Here is a 17,670-nt window from a genome sequence, read left to right on the forward strand (position 1 = left end):
GGCTGAAAACAACCATGTTAAAACAACCATGTTCGGGACTCAAAATGGAGCAACTTGGATCAATTTGTTATCAAGCGACGAAACCGGAGGCTGAAAACAAGCCTGTGCGACCGCACAGCTAAAACATCATGCGGCCGCATAGAGGCATGCCGAAACTCAAGATGAATTTTTGGTTGAACCATACGACCGCATGAAAATACAGCATGCGGCCGCATGGACCAAAAATTTGGCGAATTTTTCAATTTTTCAATTTTGGCAATTTTTCATATTTTGTTAGATTTTGATTCTTTTCCATATTTTGGGGATTATGATCGACTTTTGCACGATTTTTATCTAGTTTTTAGGTTTAGTATAAATAGGAGTTTCCATTCAATTGTTAAAAACTTTTGACATATTTGATATTAAATTAAAAGTGAGGCGTATTGTCTTTCTTCATCATTCTTCATTGACCAATTTCGAACTTATCAAGTGTTAATTTGTGATGTTCAAACAACAGAATTTCATTCTTGAATTGCGTGATCAAGGGGTCTTTCAAGCGCCGTTCTTGTTGAGTTTTTTGGTTCGACTTTCTTTTGGGTTAATCCTAAACGCTTGTATTAATTTGGCTTTCTTGGGTTCATCAATCTCGTTGTGGGTTTTGTAGTCAACGTTGCTACGGGGTTCGCATCACAAAATCACCCCACAACAGTGCTCACAGTTTGCGGCACTTGTCTTTCGAGCTACAATGGATTCAACTTGTGGTAGAAGCACTTCAAACCTTAAGTATCGGCGAACTTTGACAGAGTTTGTCTTACTAGAAGAAAACGGGTTTATAAATGATTTTGAAAGAGGTTTTGCAAGAGAATTATGTAATGCTTAATGCAAGTGTAATATGGGATGCCTAATGGATGTCTAAAGGATCCTAACTATAGAGGATGAGGAGTTATGGGCGAGGTGTTGCATGCCAAACATCGCAACCATATGAACAGAAGCATACCTGCTGTCGCTAGCCTCTCGCTTGTGCGAGTATCAAAATATTTTCAGAAACTTTTTGTCCACCTATCACTAACCTATCGCTTGAGCGACGGTCCCGGCGAGGACTTCCATTGCTATTAAATATGATTTTGAGTTACACTACAAAAATATTGAACTCGCAACTCGGTTGATTAAATAATGCTATAAATAAAAGATTCATAGTGGTAGAGTAATAATTAATAATAATCAGAAGTCGCATTTAAAAGTGATGCGATTTAGATACCTAATGCTACCAGGAGCCAACCATCACTAGACCTTTTATAAGACGATAAAACTCGCGAGAAGCTCCTCCTCGCCATTGCAGCAGCCGCTGAAATTGCTTCACATCACCATCCAGTCTGGTTCTTCTCAATTCTTTAACTGAGATAAGGTAAAAATATTTTCTTTTCTCTTGAATAGAAACAGAAATTTCATAGATTAATTACTAGCATTCTGTGTCACATATTTGAAACTTAATTTTGAAACCCTAAATTGATATTTGGTAATGGCCTTGGTACCTTCATAACCAAACGAACATCCGTCTGAATTTTGTGTAGGTTTTTTTTTTTTTTTACTCTGGAGATTGCATTAATGATTTCGACCAAACTTTTTAGTTTTGACGAAACAACAATCAGTATCTGATTTTTATGATTTGTTCTATTGAGCATATAAATTTATTTTTCTTCTAATTGCAGGGGGATTCTATGGGTTTTTAGCTGTTTTATTTTATTATTATTATTATTTTCTATTTTTTGCAATAAATCTTTGACAAGATCCTTTCTTTATGTTTGTTACAGACTATAGCAATGTCGTCTACAAGGAAACAAATTCAAAAGGATTATATCGAGCGTGCACGAGCTTATCACCAAAAGAAGCAGGCTTTACGGGTAACTTTTGAATTCGAATTTAGTCTTCAAAATCTCTTTTTAGCTTCTATTCGTTGTAAGTCACTGTTTGCCTGCAGAAACTTAAGCTAAAAGCGGCATTGAGGAACCCAGATGAATTTTATTTAAAGAGGATCAAAACAAAAAAATTTGGTGTATTCTACAAGCTAAAGTGAGAACAAATTCTCTAAGTAATATTTCCTTATCTATTTCTAAAATATTTGTTTCCAATTAATTGGAACTCACTTGCTGTATACAATTGCAGGAGAAGAGCAAATAAGTACCTAAAAGATGATCTGAAATATATTTTGCTGAAAAAGGTTTGATTTATATAGATTTCTATTTACTTTAATGTATTGCATTTATGTCCCCATTCTGGTTATTATTTTAAATGAACTCATGATCGTGTCATGATGCTTGAGTTATGAACTCATAATATACAAAATTATTAGCTTATCGTGGGTAACACTTTCGTTGTTATATTTTCTTCTTATCTTAATTATTCTATTATCGACCCAAAAGTAAATGAGAACTTGCAAACCTTGAAACTCTCATACTTGAAGAGATTTCAGTACTCGAAAATAATTTATTTGTGTGATACAGAAAATTAAAGAAATAGATGCCGATATTGAAGCCTCAAAGAGCAGAGTAAAAGAATTATGGAAATTATTAGAGAATCATTTACAGGTAGCTTTCCAACCCCATATTTGCTTAGATGAAATTTGAACCTTGCAAATTTCAATTGTGTTTTAGATTTTTTGTTTATAAAAAAATTTCAAGCTTTTACTCTAATGTTACGTTCTTCTTGTAGAAGGAAAGTGCAACTGTTGAGAATCCAAATCAATTTGTCGATGACGGAGTCCTTACGGAAAATCAAGTAATGGGTGGCTCTTAGACATTGACTACATGTATAGTAGATGAGTATCTAATAAATTTGAAGTAATACTATTATTTTATGTTGATTTTGACTATTATTTATCTTTACACTTTGTTCCTCTTAAGACTTTAATTCTTCTTTGTGAACGTTAATTTTAAAATTGTATTTTTACTTCATCGTAAACATTAATTTTATTAACTTATATAATTTTATTCGATTCTTTATAAATTGTGAATCATGATATGATGCATGTAAGTTATTGATGACCACGAACATATGCGTGTGCGTGTGCGTGTGCGTGTGCGTGTGTGTGTGTATGTTAGCAGCTTCAAATATAATGTCTCCTACCTAGTTTTTGATATCTTATTGAGTAATGTTATTTAGAATAGTTTATGTGGTAGGGGATCATTACTATATTGTCTAATGAAATTGAAATGTGTTTTCATACTTTGAACTATGTAGGAGTAATCTAATGTCACATAGATTGGTACTGAGTATCAAGTCTGTTAAATAACATTACTTTTTTGGTGATAATATTGCAAACTTTTAAATATACAAAATATAGGATACATCGTACTCATCCTATAAATTTCTGAATTTAAAATTTAAATGAAAACTAACAAAAAATTTAAGCAATGGTCTCATTAAACTGGTTTTGACTTATTTGATGTGAATTTACTTCTTTACATTCTTTTGACAGCATGTTATCAAATTTTCAATTAATGTTGACTATCTGCAATTTAGTTGATATTACTAACAACGTTTTTTTTTCCTGATTAAAATAAGATTATAAATAAAATGTTAAAAAATAATCGCCTGTCGTATTTGTGTGTGTGTGTGAGAGAGAGAGAGAGAGAGAGAGAGAGAGATGTATAGTATTTTAAATGTCAAATTCATTTAAGACTTGTTACATGCTTAGTTTTTAAAAACGATTTGTGGAATTTGAATTCTAGACTTTCATCTTACAACATACGGAACAACTAAAATATCCATAATAGTAAACGAAAAAACTACAACATTCGTTAACATGTATAGTATTAAAATTCTATAAAAATATCTATTTAAATTTTGCTTTCAACATCCAGAACGATGAGACATATAGTGACGACTAATTTGATTCATTTTAATTTATATGTGATTCAATTAAGATTAGCATTCCTTAAATTTTATAATTTTGTAACTTATAGTAGAATTAAAGATTATATCAAAATATAAAGAATTAAAAAATTGATAAAAATTTTGTTTATTTCAAGATAACCAATTTTTCTTTATTTTTTTATCTCTGACCAAAAAATACATGAGATGCCTATTGAACTATTTATCAAGCCTAATTCTCTATATATCTCTAAGAGGACTTCCTCCACTATCATATTCTCAAAAAAGTAAAAAATAAATTGTCAATTTAAATATTTCGGTAAAATTTGTTGTTTCTTTCTTTAGGATTACATTAATAATAATACTAATAAAATCAGCCTCTAAAAACAAACTTAAACTTTATGTGAATGTCTAGTATTAACATTTTTGGGACAAATTCAAATAATTTTATTTTCAATAATTTGGTTTTTCTTACTGAATATTTACTCCATTGTAACGAGAAAGAACTACGTTGTTTACTATAATATTGGGCGGGATTTCTCAAATACTTATATAAACAACAAATTCTTTTTGGGTATACAATGTATACTCTTACCAATAATTCATTTCTAATTATTGTTTATTTTAAGCTGAAATTTTGTTTCATCAATGTTGTACGTTTGTTTCTTTGTTTGTACAAAGTTTAGAATCCTAACATATTGCATATCACTTGTGAATTATAACATGGGTCCTATCTTTTTCAAATTAATTACATAATTTGAAAGGATTTTAAAAATAAGGAAGTTTGTTAAGAAGATATTTTCTCTCTCTCCTCTGCATGTGTTTGTGCGAGAGAGATGAAGGGAAGACTACGAGGTCGTTGTGCCAGTTACTCCGTTTATTTCCCTATATTTCCTGGAGAAAGGAGTTACTTATAAGTTGAGTTTAAAGATAACTATTTTGTTGACTCTTTAAAGTCGTTTTCAATCCTTTTTTTTTTTTTGTGAAATTATTTAGCCCTTGTTTGAGCCCCATTATTTGGCTAAGAATCCGTTTTGGAATAGTAGATTGATAGAAAATATGTAGTTAAAAATAAACTGAATGTTCCGCTTTCTATTAGAATTTGCAAGACAACTCCCCAAACTATTTGCATGCGGGGGCCTGCAATTTCATAAATTGCATGACACCCCCCGTCCCCAACTCCCCAAAACCCAAATTTTTTTTTTCCTCCAGTGGGCGCCTTTACCGGTGTCGCCCCAACTAACAGCGGCACTGCCACCGCTCACCATCGACCCGAAATTTTCCTCTTTTTTTTTTTTTTTTTCGAAACAAATTTTGAAGATATATAAATACTTTAATTGCTAGATTCAAGAACATGAAATACTTTAATTACTTTAATTGTATAACATTTTCTAAGTTGAAAGTAAAATCAATCAAATACATTTAATTGATAATTTCTATATAAATAATTTTTAGATAATTCAATTACTTAAAATTTATTTTCTTTTTATGTAAATTCCATTCTTACAATCAAACACACCCTCAGTTCCAAATGAATACAAAATACAATTCAGTGATTTTGTAAAGGAATTTGAGTTTTGCTTTTGTTCTATATAAAATGCTACTGATTTAAGTGAACGCACCCGATTCACGTCTTGATGCACAGTTTTAGCAGCTTTTTTATCTTTTATTTTTTGAAGCACACATTTGAGACTCCATTAATTTTCATTCCATTCCATTTTCATTTTTCTCACTTCTATTTTAGATCACAAAATCTTCCATAAAATAATATTACACGTAAATCGAAAACTTTTCATTCTTTTTTAACCATTGTTTATTTTTTGAACTTTGAAGTACACATTTGAGACCCTATTAATTTTCATTCCATTTCATTCCATTTCTCCCACATCTATTTTAGATCACAAAATCTTCCATAAAATAATATTACACGTAAATCGAAAAATTTTCCTTTTTTTTTTAACCACTCATTTTTGAAAAAAAACACTACTCCACTTCTTTTTATTTCCACAAAATGGGGGCCAAACGGAACTCTTGTAAGAAAATCGCCTAGGTGCCCTCCCACCTACTTCTATCCTACCAGAGAAAAATGGGCCATGCTAACTCTAATTGTCATTTTTTTTCTTGTACACAACTACGACTATAGATTATTCCTCTAATCTCTATCTCGATTTCTAATAATTGCAATTTGAAAGATAATAAAACTTCTACACGTAAACTCATATAAAGATAAACAAGTACTAAAATAAGTTCTATACACAACGAATTTAGAGTCGATAAAGTGACCCCTTTCATTCTATTCTCATCTTCTAGTTTCATATGACCAATTCAAAATTTGTTCAGAACCCAGAATCGGAATGTGAAAGTCCTGAATCTTTCTTTCTAATTGGTCAAAATTGGAAAACTAGTGGATTACCATGAATGTCAATAAATAAGGATAGAATGGTAAATTCATGCACATATTTCCATCTCCACATTTTAACCATCAGTTTCCCACATTAATATGTCCGAAAGGACAACCTGTCCTCCATCTCAAAAACTAAAAGAATCTTGAAAAAGAAATACAGAAATGTTATGCCCCTGAATCTGTATATATAGCTGATAGTATATTCATTTCAATTCTCATAATCCCATATGGCATCCCTGAAAATAACCAAGAAACACCATAAACACCTCAACAACCCTTTCCCTTCAAACCCGAAAACTCTCCCTTGTATTCATGGAAACCTTCTATTCGATTTTCAGTCAGTCCCTTCAGAACAGATCTATGACATTGGAAAGGATTTTCAGTCAAATTGGTCATCCAAAAATGGCGGGTCTCTCTGTATTTTCCATAAGTCTCAGCCTTCAAGATCCATGTGGTCGACCGTCCCAGGACGATCCTTTGTTTCTGCAGCAGTGGCTGAAACAGAGATTGAAGAGAGTAGAGGATCATTTGTTATCAAAGACAGAGATATCCACTCGATATGCAATCATCAAACCATTGATAATATCAGGACCATTCATACATCTGATATCGTTTTATGTGCAAATAATCAAGATTTTACCTCTTTTAGCAATGGACTGGACCAAGAAAGACAGAACAAAGGAATACAGTTACCTGCTCTTCTGATTACTGGGAAGATTTTCTGTGTGAAAAAAAGGAAAAACAGTATACAAAGTTCTGAATTTATAGAAAAACAGCCGTCCACTTATGCTAAGTACTGGATGCTGTTTGATCAGAAAAACAAAAATCAAATTGGATTCCAAGTGAGACTAGCAAAGCCAAAAGTGGAACATCGGCAGAAGCTTTCTCCAAGAACTTATGGTTACAGAGCCTTCATTTCAAAATTTGGTCGAATTCGGAGACTTCGAATTGGATGCAGTAGATATTTTTCGAGGAAGAGAGGAATTATAACAGTTTCACCGGCAGAAGAGGAAAACGTAATAATGAAGAATGAAGGTGTTACTGATTTTAATAGGATCTGCATTACATATTCTAGTGAAAAAAGCGAAAAATTCTATGGTTTTGGTGAGCAGTTTTCACATATGGACTTCAAGGGGAAGAGGGTGCCAATATTTGTTCAAGAGCAAGGCATAGGGAGAGGTGATCAACCTATCACATTTGCAGCGAATTTGGTTAGCTACAGGTAAACTATTATAAAATATCTTTAATAGTTGAAGATCAAATTAATCACTATTTTAACATGAGCTTTTGTCTAAATGCAGGGCAGGGGGTGATGAAAGTACAACTTATGCTCCTTCACCTTTTTATATGACATCAAGAATGAGGTCACTTTACCTTGAAGGATACAACTATTCAGTATTTGATCTAACGAAAGATGACAGCGTCCAGATACAGGTATCTAAATCTTCGTCAATACATTGTAGGGTCATCATAAATAGCAGTTGGCATTTGGGATTATAAGCATAATCCAAAACTCCACGATGGCTACCTTAGTATGTCTATTAATATGGTATGATGCCTGGAGGTGTTAAAAGAGTGTGTAGTTCAAAACCTTGATGACTAAGAATAAAGATACTCCTTCACTCCAATAATCTAATTTTCAAAGTCGGTACAAACGAGGAAAACATGAAACAGAACAAGAGTCCTTGGACCCCAGAGAAAGGAAATAAAAACATATTTCCTGTATATTGAGTTTCCATTCAGATAAGGTTTACTCAAGAACCAAAATTTTCACTCTCTTATTATCTGCAACTATTGGAAATTCTTGTAGACGCATGGAGATTTGGTTGAAGGTAGAATACTGCATGGGAACTCACCTACTGAGCTTATTGAACACTTCACAGAAACCATTGGGAGACCTCAAAAACTTCCCGACTGGATAATATCAGGTGCTGTGGTGGGATTGCAAGGTGGCACCGAAACAGTACGTCATATGTGGAAGGAGCTGCAGGCTCAAGAAACTCCAGTATCGGCATTTTGGTTGCAGGTTGAACAATAACCTATAAGTTAATATAGAAATGGAATTATTTCATTAAGATTTCTTTAATATACTTGAACCTAGAATAAATGTATTTACTATATGTCATTTTTCATTCTATTTTTACTTTGAAGTTGGGGATTGACATATGATCACGAATACTGGAAATGATTAATGGATCATGGGTAAAAATTTCATCCTATGCTCATTACGCAGGACTGGGTAGGGCAGAGGAAAACAGTTATTGGATCACAACTTTGGTGGAACTGGGAAGTGGATTCAAATAGGTACTCAGGATGGCGGCAATTAATCAAAGATCTAGGTGCACGGGATATTAAAGTGATGACATATTGCAATCCTTGTTTAGCTCTGGTATGCAACTCTACCATTAGTAATTATAATTAATATCAGGTATAATATGTCTGATGACGGTCCTCCGACTCATAAATGCAGATGGACGAAAAGCCTAATGCAAAAAGAAACCTATTTGAGGAGGCGACAAAGTTAGACATCTTAGTGAAGGAGAAAAATGGAGACCCATATATGGTTCCTAATACAGCTTTTGATGTTGGAATGCTGGATCTGACCCATCCAAAGACAGAAAGTTGGTTCAAACAGATTTTGCAAGAAATGGTGGATGATGGAGTCCGGGGATGGATGGCTGATTTCGGTGAAGGCCTGCCAGTTGATGCCTGCCTTTATTCAGGTTGAAGTCAAACTTATGTTGTCACCTCACTTCAGTCTCTAGGTTAAAAAGAAAAATAGAAAAACTAAAAAATAATTCAATTACATATCACAACTTTTTTTCCTCTTCATAAATTTCCCCTGTTTGCTTCCCATAGTAATGTGTACAATTGTTACATCTTCTTGAGAAAAATGCAACTACGACATACTTATAACTGAAACTCTAGTCCAAACATTCAAATCCATTGTGTAACCCAGTTCATTTACAATTTCATAGGTGAAGATCCAATTACGGCCCATAATAGATACCCAGAGCTATGGGCAAAAATAAACAGGGAATTTGTAGAAGAATGGAAAAGTAGTCTCGTGGGTAAGGAGAAGGAAGATCCAGAAGACGGCCTGGTATTCTTCATGAGGGCTGGTTTCAGGAATAGTCCAAAATGGGCGACCCTATTTTGGGAAGGTGATCAAATGGTAAGCTGGCAAGCTAATGATGGGATAAAGAGTGCAGTGGTAGGATTGCTCAGCAGTGGACTTTCAGGGTATGCTTTGAATCATAGTGATATTGGAGGCTACTGTTCTGTGAACTTACCATTTTTTAAGTATCAAAGGAGCGAAGAACTACTCTTGCGGTGGATGGAGCTGAATGCATTCTCCGTTGTCTTCCGGACACATGAAGTAAGTCGAAAGATTGCCCTGTAAAATGTATAAAAAAAAAATTAAACATCTATTCTAATATCACCATGCAAGGAGCTCGTTTCAGTGCATATTGTATATGTTGTTGCTCAAAGGGTAAAGTGGGAATTCAACTTCAAATCTAATCGTACTTAACAAATAAATAGGCATCTTATCATCATTGTTCATAGAAGTACCTCTGCTTTTTTAATTTTATTATTCTTCGCTTTTTAGTGCCATGAGATTTCACAATTGTTTGCTAATTTCTGACATTTCAATCAGGGAAACAAACCAACTAGCAACAGCCAGTTCTACTCCAACCACAGAACATTATCGCATTTCGCACGCTTTGCCAAGATATACAAAGCTTGGAAGTTTTACAGGATCCAACTAGTTAAGGTAATTTCAGTGTTGGTGGTAAAAACTTGAAGCAATTGGAACTGAAATCTAACCATCTCCGTTAATGTTTATTGTACAGGAGGCCTCTGAAAAGGGCCTACCTGTTTGTCGCCATCTATTCCTCCACTATCCAGAAGATGAATACGTGCATACATTAACGTATCAGCAATTTCTAGTAGGCACAGAGATCCTAGTAGTGCCTGTTCTAGATAAAGGCAAGGAAGTGGTTAGGGCTTATTTTCCAAAAGGAGAAAACTATTCATGGAAGCATGTTTGGACAGGAAAACTATATTCTAAACCAGGTTCTGAGGCTTGGGTGGAAGCTCCAATTGGATACCCAGCCATTTTTGTCAAAGACTCGTCTAAAATTGGAGACACCTTTCTGAAAAACCTCAAAGAATACAATGTCCTATAAAGAAGTTACAACCGAAATGGATGCTGTAGAATTGTTTAGGTTTGTTAACAAAGAGATGTACAGTCTCTACATATCTCATATTCTACCAGGCATTTGTTAATTTTTATGATGATAACCATCATCATACAAGTAGATATAACAAAGAGATGTACAGTTTCTCTACATTTCTCATATTCTACCAGGCATTTGTTATTTTTTATGATGATAACCATCATCATACAAGTAGATAAATCATTACAATTGCTTGAATTTCACTAAATTATTATCCTGTTCTATTTGAACATTAATCACTTCTCCAAAAACTAATACGATACGAAAAAAATAACATTATGAAGGGGGAAGGTGGGGGTTGATTGGTTTAGATAACAAAGATGACAATTGAAATAAAATCATGTTTCTTGACATAATTTGTCCCATAATTTCTCATTTCTGATATTTAAGAAAAGCAACGCAAAAATAAATAAGGCCTGGTCCCTTCAGCCAATTGCAATAGTTATGCACCTTGATGATGATTTTGGGCTAGCTATAAGTCCTAAATTTTATGGTCAATCTCTTAACATTAGCAACCCATTTTCAAACACTTGCATTGTTCTACTGAGTGAAACCTTAGATAAAAAGTTTTCAAAAATGTTAGATGTGACTTTAATTGTGTTCAAATTAAAAAAGGCAAACATGAATTTCAGATATTTGTCCAACTCTCAGGCAATAAATGCTCAAGCTTCAGCAGGAAAAGAAAGAAAAGAGAATAGGATTGCGAAATTTGGGAAAGAAATTTCACTTGGTTTCAACATCAAACAAATCAATATCTATATACTAAACTTACCAAATAAATTAAATAACCACATGGAAAATTTCTTGACTTGAGAATTAATAATTATTCCAAGAAAATACAGATATTTCCTGTGTGATCTCCAACATTAGGAACCTAATTTTCTTCACAAAAATGTATCTCCATGCACAAAAAACCAGTTTCATACGCCAATAATAGTACAGAACAATCATATATATTCGAATAATGCACACAATCATATGCCAATGGAGTTTACTTCATGTGAATAATAAACAGCCCAGTAATAATCAATCCCTAGGAATGAAAATCCTAAAACTATACTGTATTAGAAACTTCCAAATACAATTCCAACACCGTTTAAAAATGAAAAAAAGCAAATAGCAAATGAGTAAATATGCTGAGATAATCATATCCTTCAAACACAAAGGACTGCAGTATAATTATTTTAAAAGAACTAACCTTGAAGCAGAGATAATAATCCATAGAAAACAAAAATCTGATACTTATTTGGTAACGCAGGATGGCTGTTCAGAGTTCCAAGTTTAACGGATACGAATACTTCTGTGGGATATTCCATCGACTCTCTCTCTCTCTCTCAACGTGACTATTGCGGGTAATTGGCGCATTTAGTCTTCAACGTTGTTCTTCCTGTGCAAAATGGTCCTCTAACGTTTTATTTATGGTGCTGAGGTCCCTAACTTATCACTTTCCTGCACAATCAGTCCTTTTGGATGGATTCCATCCAATTCAGAACAAGTACCAGGTAAATAATTTTGCTACTATTTTGGTTAATGTAGAAGATATTCAAATAAGAACGTGTTCGTTTAGAGGTCAACAACTATCGGATTTTCTCATACATATTTGCAATATCGTCTTCAATTAAATAGCAAAGACCCGCTAAATTAATTGCACTACTATGATAAAGATTCCTATCTCAGAACATACTCTCCTACCATTGCTCCACTTATAGGTCAGTAGCTCTTGCCAAACACCGTATAACATCATTTAGCTCTAGCACTGTAAACAAATGTTAGGGAGACCGAAGAAGGCTGGGATGAGAGGAACAGACAAACAAATGGTGTCGTCAAGCAAACGCGAGAATGTCGTGAATATTGGAATTTTGGGAAACATGGAATCCATCCATAAGGACTGGTTATGCAAAGAAGTGATCGGTATGGGATTTCATCACCAAAAATGAACCATTAGGGACCAATTAGACATGAGGACAACATTTAGGGACTAAATGCGCCAATTACCCTGATTATTGCACATTTATTTGCACATCAAGTCCTTGTGTATTGGCTCAATTTCATTTTATGGATGATATGTTTTTTCTTTGTATTGACACCTCATCTTTTGTTAGAAGTTTGCCCGTATTATAGTTGCTTTAAATGTTTCTAACATCTACTTATTATCATATTTATGTTAATTGCATTCTTTAATTTCCATTTTTTTCTTAATCAGCACATCTTGTCTTTGATGACTGTTTGTGTCCAAAAATTTTGTTAAGATAGTGTAAAAGAATTAATAGTCCCTCATTTCTAAATAAGCAAAAAAACAATACAAAAGTACAACCAATATTTGCTTTATTATTTTAATAAAAACAAAATATGTTAAGTAATGGAAGTGTGAGAATAAGTGAAAAATACAAGAACTTTTAATATAATTAAAATTTGTGTAAATATAACTTTTCTTTTTTTTAATTAATGAGTTCCAGAACTAGTTATCAATTATTTGATTTAAAGATTTTAAAAATTGTTTCTAACAATAGAATCATTCTAAATCTTCTTGTTTAATTGCATGCATGATTGGAAATGCTAATATTTTAACAATGTCATCTAAACTAGTGTTCAGGTGGAATAAATGGGGCATTTGGAATCCAAGACCCTCAAATTTTCCGACTTTCGTTATTATATAAATTTATTATAAATATGAAAATAAAAGTAATAAAAACAGAAGATTTAGCTTTTTACATAGAAGGTCGTTTTAGCCTACCATCTAAAAAAGTTCAAGCATAACTACTATTATTTATATAGTGTGACATAAAAGTGGTCAAGGAAATCGTACATTATTCTAAACTTGAAGGGTAAACTTAGTTTGTGTAATTTTTAAAAAGATTTCTGAAATTGTCAAAAACCTCAAAGAAAATATCTGAAATTTGCAATAAATTAAAAGTTTAAGCTTTGCCAAACATAAACTAAGAACATCGCCCTTCATCACACCACTGCTTTTTTTGAAAATTAATATTATTCATCTAAAGTCTAGATGATAATTAATTCAAGTGGCAATAATTACTCTGTGAATAGCATTATTCTTCTCCAAATGTCCATAAAATATTCTCTTTACCCTAAAAAAATTATGATAATGCTATTTCTACATGATGATTTACATATTGATGTATAGAATGATAAGTGATTTTTTTTATTCCCCTAATAATTATCCATCAAAGCTTCGATTCTTGGTACATTGTGAAATCTTCATATGATTAATACATGTTATTGACGAACGGGAACATATTTGGGCTACATATATATGCAACTTCAAATATGATGACCTGTTCTAGTTATTATGATATCTTGTTGAGTAATGTCGTTTAGCAAAGTTTATGTGGCAATGGGTCATAACTATATTGTTTAATAAAATTGAAGTGTTTTCATATCTTGAACAATGCAGCACTAACCTATAACGTTTCATAGATCGGTGCTATGCATCAATTATGCCAAATATCATTACTTTATCATTTTAAAACTTAACAAAATGCAATCTTCTTATGAGTGGGGAATGAGGTGAACTTGTGAATATATAAAATAATTGCTAAAACGCTTTGTACTTATCCTATATATTCATAAATTTAAAATTTTGCCCCCCGAGACATAGCCCAGTGGTGCAAAGGATATGAGTGATGTTATCTCACGCCTTGCTGGCAGTCGCAGTGTGGAGGTTCGATTTTCTGAGACATGGAATTGGACTCCTTGTAGGCGCAGTATATAGGCAGTTCTTATTCCCTAGCCCACTGGGGCACATCCCGTGATTTACCTTCCTCACAAAGCTCTAGGCGGAGCGGTGGGAGCCCTCAAGGTTGAGGTTCAACCTTTTTTTTTTATATATAAATTTAAAAGTTTACGTAAAAGTAACGCAAAATTTAAGCAATGACATCATTAAACTGATTTTGTCTTATTTTATATGAATTTTTCCTTCGACAATAAGATCGGACTTTTACAAGAAATACAATTTTAAGCTTATTATTGACTTGGACAAATTGACTACAATCAAGGTATCCTGAAAATTTCTAAAGTAGTTCTTTATAAACTTCAACAATTCGCTTTTACCGAATATCACTATCAATTTGTTCAATTTAGTAATCAGACTAAAAAGTCTAATCTGGACGAATTTCATTAAAATACATTTCACATATTGCATCTTGCTAGGGATGGCAATACACACGAGCTCAGCTCGTGTGATGAGCTCATGGCTCGTCCGAGCTTTGGCTCGCGAGCTCGTCTATTTTTTTTAAACAGAATAGACAAATGTACACAAATGCATTTTTAAAAAAATAATTTAATGAAGACAATTTTTTTTTTTAACATATAGTAATATTTTCTATAAAGTGTTAAATATTTATGTAATGATGACGATTTTTTTTAAATCCATTTACAAAAAATACAGTTTTTCGTTTTCTTTTTAAAATAGATAAAATGTAAACTCTCCTCCTTTATTCCGGCTTGGGATCGGCTACATCAATTTTAAGTAGGTGTACTTAAAAATTATACACAAAGAATTTGTTGTAACGTGTACAATTTTTTTAAGAAAATTAAATGTAATGATTAAAAAATAAGAAATTTTGATTAATATAATTAAATCGAATATCACTTACCTGACGAATGTAATTTTGGCATATTCATCTTGTAGTCAAAAATGAATGTCATGTCAATCCTTCACGCACATTAACACTTCCAAAACATTTTTTTTCAGTCGACTCCTGACATCGGTCAAAACCCTTTTACTTACACTAAAAGTAGACTGCGAAGCAATATTGTTAACTAGAAGTGTTAGCAGATATTTTGCAATTGTAGAAACAACTGGCCAACATTTTTCGTACTTTCACCAGAATTTAATTACCTCTTCTGAATATTTTAAATTATTTTATCTGTTAACATATTTTAATTGAAGTAATCAATTAATTCGACAGGCATCGCATTTTGAGTTGCGGCCAGTGTTTGATAAGATGCAGATGTAGACGACATGGCACTAAATGAACACATTGCAGTTACATCATGCCTATATGTATCGATGCCTTGAACTAAATTCATTATTTCGGCGTCACCTTCTTCAATTTCAGTACAAGGAGTAGGTGCGGAGGGTACCCGACTAACATTGCACACCATTCGGTCCGGATATAATTCATTCATTTTATATAATGTTTGCCCTAAATTCCTATAGGTGATAGATATATTAAACGCTAAGGCTTTGCTAATTTGATCAACTACGTATTTAGTTTCCGATAAATTATATCAAGAGCTCATTACGCATGCTAAAGGAAATAATATAAGTAAGTCTTCCCATTATTTTTTAAACTTTAATTCTATAGAAATTATAATTTCACTAAAATCAGAGTCATTTTTATATTTATGCAATGTTCTTGCAATTATATAAAGAGGTTCAAGCACCATACAACTTGTGGGATAATAAATGCCCAATAAAATTTTTGCAGTCTTATTAAAAGATGTCAAAAATCTTTTATCTTTCAAAGCTAAATGCCTATCGGATTCATTCAACATAGCATCGTCATCGCTTCTAACGTGTCTATTATTATAAAAGTTAGTTATTAAATGTTTAATACCTTCATATGACTTCAGGCAAGTAAGTAGAGTTTCATCTATGACCTATGTCGCTAATAAATATTTTAACAGTCATCACCCCTATTTCGACACAATAATCTTCAAATAACTGTTTTCTACTATGGGAGATCGTGATATATAATAGTGCGTTTCTAATCCTTTAAAATTCATCATTTATATGTTTTAAGTCATCTTGCACAATTAAATTCAAAATATGACTTACACAACGAATATGAAACAAATACCCATCAAAATCAGGTTGTAGTACCCTACACAATTTATCGACAACTGCCTTATTAATACTAGCATTATTGAAAGTAAAAGACCGAATTTTAGTCTCACAATTATATTTTCTAACAATACTGATAATATCATTATATATATAATTAGTATTGTGAGGAAACTCAATAATTCTAAAAGCAATAATTTTTTATGCATACACCAAATTGGGTTTACATAGCGTGCGATTGCAGTTATATAAGCTCTTTTATTAAACCCTTCCGATATATCCGAAATTAAAGACATAACATCCCTCATATTATTGTAAAGCCATAATTAATTATTGTTTTGAATCATTGAAATATTGTATTGTATCGGTACAAAGAGTGTTTTGACTTACACCAACATATATTGGTTGCAGATATTCTTTTAAGTACGAGATGAAGTGTTGGTTATCGACAAATAGCTAGAGACAACTTAGTGGCGGCAACAAATTTAACTATTCTGGTTCGAGCTTTCTCCTCCTAATACACCTATGTGGATAGGGATAAAGTCATAGAACCGAGGCCTGGACTGTCAAATTGCAATTGTGTTTGACCGCTGGAAAAAGTCTATGTCTGATCGCACATGCTTTGTAGTGGCGGTTGAGATGAGTGGTACTAATTCATTTTTGCACGCCAATTTTTGTTGGCAGTATTTACATACTGCTTTAGATTTCACAAGGCCATCGATGACTTTTTTCGTTGACATTAACTTAAAGTGATCCCAACATTTTGCTTGTTTTTCCCCTTTGGCAAAGCCATTTGCATCTTGGAATGTTTAATTCAAACTTTTCATTCTCACGTTCCACTTCGTTAACGTCAATATCAATCAAATCAATTAGATTGTTGCTTCCATGACCATTAATGTCAATATCTTCAGGTATGGGTACGTCATTTAGACCGGTAAATTCATTTTGAAATTGACTTTGCGGCGTCCAAGATGTTTCGCCACATTCCGTGTCGAACAAGCCCTCAACAAATGAGCGTGAATCCATTTGTTTGATTGTTTATGATGAAATCCAAATATAATAACTAGAAAAGTATAAATGTAATGGGAAACAAGAATTGGATGAAATTTCAATAAATGTAGTGAGAAATGTGAATTGGATAAATTGAAATTGAAACTGAATAAATTGTAAAAATTGAATCAATATTGTTTAATTTTAGATAATTAACTAATTAATTGATGTTATTTTGCACAAGAGAGTTGAGAACTAAGATATTAAAAAATAATAATAATAATAAAAATGGGAGTTAATGGGGCTATTTATTGAAGTGGGAAAATTTTTTAAAAAAAAAATAACAAAAGAAGTTCAGTGACCAAAACAGTCACTTTAAA

General features: G+C 32.6%; 2 protein-coding genes and 1 long non-coding RNA gene across 5 annotated transcripts; 2 read left to right on the top strand and 1 right to left on the bottom strand.

Moving 5' to 3' along the window:
* The first annotated feature begins 1,083 nt into the window (after window positions 1–1,083).
* LOC111399562 (probable U3 small nucleolar RNA-associated protein 11) lies at window positions 1,084–2,928 on the top strand. The gene is made up of 6 exons (XM_023026958.1): window positions 1,084–1,384; window positions 1,791–1,880; window positions 1,958–2,049; window positions 2,143–2,197; window positions 2,481–2,564; window positions 2,689–2,928. Exons 2-6 carry the CDS (start codon window positions 1,800–1,802, stop codon window positions 2,770–2,772), a joined length of 396 nt encoding a protein of 131 aa, XP_022882726.1. The 5' UTR covers window positions 1,084–1,384; window positions 1,791–1,799; the 3' UTR covers window positions 2,773–2,928.
* Window positions 2,929–6,480: 3,552 nt separating this feature from the next.
* Window positions 6,481–10,546, top strand: LOC111399559 (sulfoquinovosidase-like). Its single transcript, XM_023026957.1, has 8 exons — window positions 6,481–7,475; window positions 7,555–7,687; window positions 8,064–8,279; window positions 8,487–8,642; window positions 8,724–8,976; window positions 9,232–9,632; window positions 9,912–10,028; window positions 10,108–10,546. Exons 1-8 carry the CDS (start codon window positions 6,481–6,483, stop codon window positions 10,441–10,443), a joined length of 2,607 nt encoding a protein of 868 aa, XP_022882725.1. The 3' UTR covers window positions 10,444–10,546.
* On the bottom strand, window positions 6,655–11,805 carry LOC111399564. 3 transcript variants are annotated; one of them, XR_002703741.1, is made up of 4 exons: window positions 11,693–11,805; window positions 9,547–9,650; window positions 8,110–8,292; window positions 6,655–6,748 (listed from the first exon to the last, which is right to left on the bottom strand). It is a non-coding gene; the product is annotated as an uncharacterized LOC111399564 (long non-coding RNA). The 3 variants fall into 3 exon arrangements; XR_002703742.1 differs by lacking the exon at window positions 6,655–6,748 and adding an exon at window positions 10,130–10,228 and having other exon boundaries at window positions 7,850–8,292; XR_002703740.1 differs by lacking the exon at window positions 6,655–6,748 and having other exon boundaries at window positions 7,850–8,292.
* Between the last annotated feature and the right edge of the window lie 5,865 nt (window positions 11,806–17,670).

The sequence above is a fragment of the Olea europaea genome, chromosome 9 (genome assembly GCF_002742605.1).
Source record: "Olea europaea var. sylvestris chromosome 9, O_europaea_v1, whole genome shotgun sequence".
Lineage (NCBI taxonomy): Eukaryota > Viridiplantae > Streptophyta > Magnoliopsida > Lamiales > Oleaceae > Olea > Olea europaea.